At 55.6% G+C, this 3,334-nt stretch overlaps 1 protein-coding gene across 1 annotated transcript; it reads left to right on the top strand.

Annotated features, from left to right (window-relative positions):
* Positions 1–1,643: 1,643 nt before the first annotated feature.
* N0V96_001508 (uncharacterized protein) lies at positions 1,644–2,938 on the top strand (the record flags this gene model as incomplete). Its single annotated transcript, XM_053194091.2, has 2 exons — positions 1,644–2,499; positions 2,559–2,938. The coding sequence occupies 2 exons, from the start codon at positions 1,644–1,646 to the stop codon at positions 2,936–2,938; spliced, it is 1,236 nt and encodes a 411-aa protein (XP_053048288.1).
* Between the last annotated feature and the right edge of the window lie 396 nt (positions 2,939–3,334).

The following is a 3,334-nucleotide window of genomic DNA, read 5'->3' on the forward strand; positions in this document are numbered from 1 at the left end:
CTGCAGCCACATCTCTGACCACAACTCTCTAATACGAATCCTTGTATCGTAGTTTGCCTCGATCCTACTTGTAAGAGGAAGTAACAATTGATCACAATGGCAGTGAGGAATATGGAGCTGCGGGAAGTCCAGAGGTGACGGAAGGAAATGCCGTCGTCACAAAGGCAGCCTTTGACCTACGCGGCTAGAAGTAGGATGCTACGTGCTACCCTGCCTGACCTTGCCAGGCAACTCGTGACGGATTATTGGTGCAGCTGCAGCATCGGCCAGAAAAAGCTTGACTTTGATCAGAGAGGAGAAGTTGAATACCTATCGAGTGGCGCAGAGCGGGGAAGCAGGGAGAAACATCTGGGGAAGTGGCACTAAAACCCCGCACCTCAATTTCCCCGGCAATCTTGAACCGTTCGCAGCCCACTGTGATCAAGACCAGGAAGCCATCTGCATCCATAGAGTCTGAGAGAGACTGCAGAGAACTCGGGTCATCGGGATAATGCGCACGCGCACCAATGAAACACGCATAAACGCAACGCCTTTCCCGACACCGAGCCGTCCCCTGTTTCTCCATTCTCTCCCCAACTCCCCACCCCCGGCATCCATCTTCCCCCAAGTTTCTCCCAAGTTCCCAACGTCGTCATCGCGTCCGGTCCCGGCAGCCATACCCCGGACTTGTTGTTGTCTTTTCTTCCTCATCGCTGTTGGAACGTCAATCCAACCCACCAATCCCAGAAGGAACTTTTGGCCCATTGTCCTAGCCGGCCCTGTTCCTGAAAGCTACCCAAGCACAAAAGGCAGCCAACCACGCGCCAATTGTACCCCGCTCGTCCCATTGGAGAGGGTATCATCGCGGCCATTCTCGACCTCACCGTCGGCCCAGCCTCGCCCTGCCCTGCTGCTTGTCCGGAGCTGGCTCCCCTGCACCTCACTTCATGAGCAATTGGATTACCTAGCACGCCTAGCTACCTCACGCGGAAACGCCTACCTTGGGACTTGCTCCGCACGCTCACACCCCGGCTTCCTGCATCTCGGCTCGCCCAACATTACTTGCCATTGACCACGAAAGAAAAAGCTTTCTCACGCTACGACTAGCTAGCTAGTCAGTCATTAGCTCGGCCCAGCTTGTTTTGTTTGTCTCCTTCTTGCCGGGGCCATCACCAAGCACCAGACACCAGGCAAGCGAAAGGATTCCACCACCACATGTTCGTCTAGACGCTCCAGTAACATCATGCCGTCGCATCCAATACGTTGATCGTCCCCTGCTACTGCTTCTTCCTGCCCTCGTCCTTCTCTTCTTCCCACGCGTCCGGGATACGGTGTACCTCTTCCCGACCTGTCATCCCCCTCCCCCCAGAATAGAGTGGAGCTGGTTCTCTGCACTCTGCGGCCCTGCTCTGCCCTCCTCAAGCTGCATAACGTAGCTTCGTTGGTCCGATGATCAGAATCGTCCCATTCTTACTGCCATGTGCAAGTCTCTCCGCTCCTCCCGCATGAGGGGAGGAGCAGCAGCATTGGGATATAAGCTCCCGCTTCATCCCACCTTCCCCTCTCACAGGCTCTGCTGTCCGTCCTCCCGTCATCATCCTCTGTTCTGGCCCGCCGTCCTCTGTGCTTCAATCCTCTGTTACCTTGCCTGGCACACCTACACGATGCGCTCAACATTCCTCCCCGTCGCTGTCGGAGCTCTGCTCGCCCCGGCCACCTCCCTAGCCCAGTTCGTTGGCGGATCCGGTGGTAACACCACGGCTCACTCCTCCCTGGGTCCTGACAAGGACGGCAAGTACTGGATCTCTAGCGATCACATCAAGGCCGCCTTCATTCCCTACGGTGCCTCCGTCTCCGACTTCATCATCAACGACAAGTACGGCATCCCCCGCGACATTGTCGCTGGTTGGGACAATGCCACCTACTACGAGACGGATCGCCAGCACCCTCATTTCGGTGGTGTCCCTGGTCGCTACGCGAACCGTATCAAGAACGGCACCTTTGAGATTGACGGCGAGAAATACCAGATCGACCTCAACGACAACAATGGCCTCAACACCCTCCACGGAGGCTCCGACGGATGGGACTGGCGCAACTTCACCATTGTCTCCCACACCAACAACAGCATCACCTTCTCCTTCACCGACCCTGACGGAAAGGAGGGTTTCCCCGGCGAAGTCGTGTCGCTCATCACCTACACCATCAACGGCTGGAACTGGGATTTCAAGATGATCGCCGTCCCCACCACCAAGAAGACCCCAATCATGCTCAGCTCCCACACCTACTGGAACCTCGACGGCTTCTCCAATAACGAGACCAGCTTGGCTCTCAACCACACTCTTCACATGCCCTATAATGGTCAGCGAGTGGCCGTTGACAACATTCTCATCCCCACTGGTGAGATCCTCGCCAACGAGAAGGGCTCCGTCAACGACTTCTGGAGCGCGCCCAAGCAGATTGGTGCCGACTTCTCCAAGCCCGAGCTCAAGAACAACTGCGGTCTGAACTGCACTGGCTATGGTAAGCATTTTCCATTTAGTCTTAGAGTGCGCGCATCAAAGCTAACCACACAACTATAGACAACTGCTGGATCGTCAACCGCAACGACCTGGGCCCCTACAACTGGCGCACCGAGGGCTACGTCGCCCGCATGCAGTCCGAGTGGTCCGGTATCCAGCTCGAGGTCTACACCGACCAGGACGCCTTCCAGATGTACAGCTGCAGTCAGCAGAACGGCTCCGTGGCTCTCAAGAAGAGCCAGGGTCTCTTTGACGACGCCAAGTTCCCCCGCATTATCCCCAAGTACGGCTGCGTCGTGCTCGAGGTCCAGGACTGGATCGACGGCATCAACAACCCCGCCTGGGGCCGTGGCAAGAAGCAGATCTTTGAGCCCGGCGGTGACCCGTACGTCCTCCAGGCCAGCTACCGCTTCAGCATCAACTCCACTTCCAGTTCGTAGGAGGACTGCGATTGAGTGATGTTTCGGGAGTCAAGTGCTGGCAAGCAAGCAGTATATTCTATTCACCTTCACATATTTAATGATACCATGAAGAGGGGGGAGTTAGCATGAATGGCGGAGTATTCCGCCTGGATTAATGAACTTTGTCATAATCTACCTAATCGACTTGATGACTGTGTGTAACGTTCGATTCGTTCCCCGTATAGTACTTCAATTCCCATTCACAAACACCTGACCGCCACTTCAAGCCCACATTCTACCCTTAACACTACCGGCGAGCTACTGCATTACCAATACCAGGACCTTTGACTTAATACCACTCATCACCCCCATACCCACCATCCAACTTCCCTCCCCTCCAACAGCCCCAACTTCTCCCTGACCCTCACGACCATA

The sequence above is a fragment of the Colletotrichum fioriniae genome (assembly GCF_027942845.1).
Source record: "Colletotrichum fioriniae strain IMI 355084 chromosome Unknown scaffold_1, whole genome shotgun sequence".
Lineage (NCBI taxonomy): Eukaryota > Fungi > Ascomycota > Sordariomycetes > Glomerellales > Glomerellaceae > Colletotrichum > Colletotrichum fioriniae.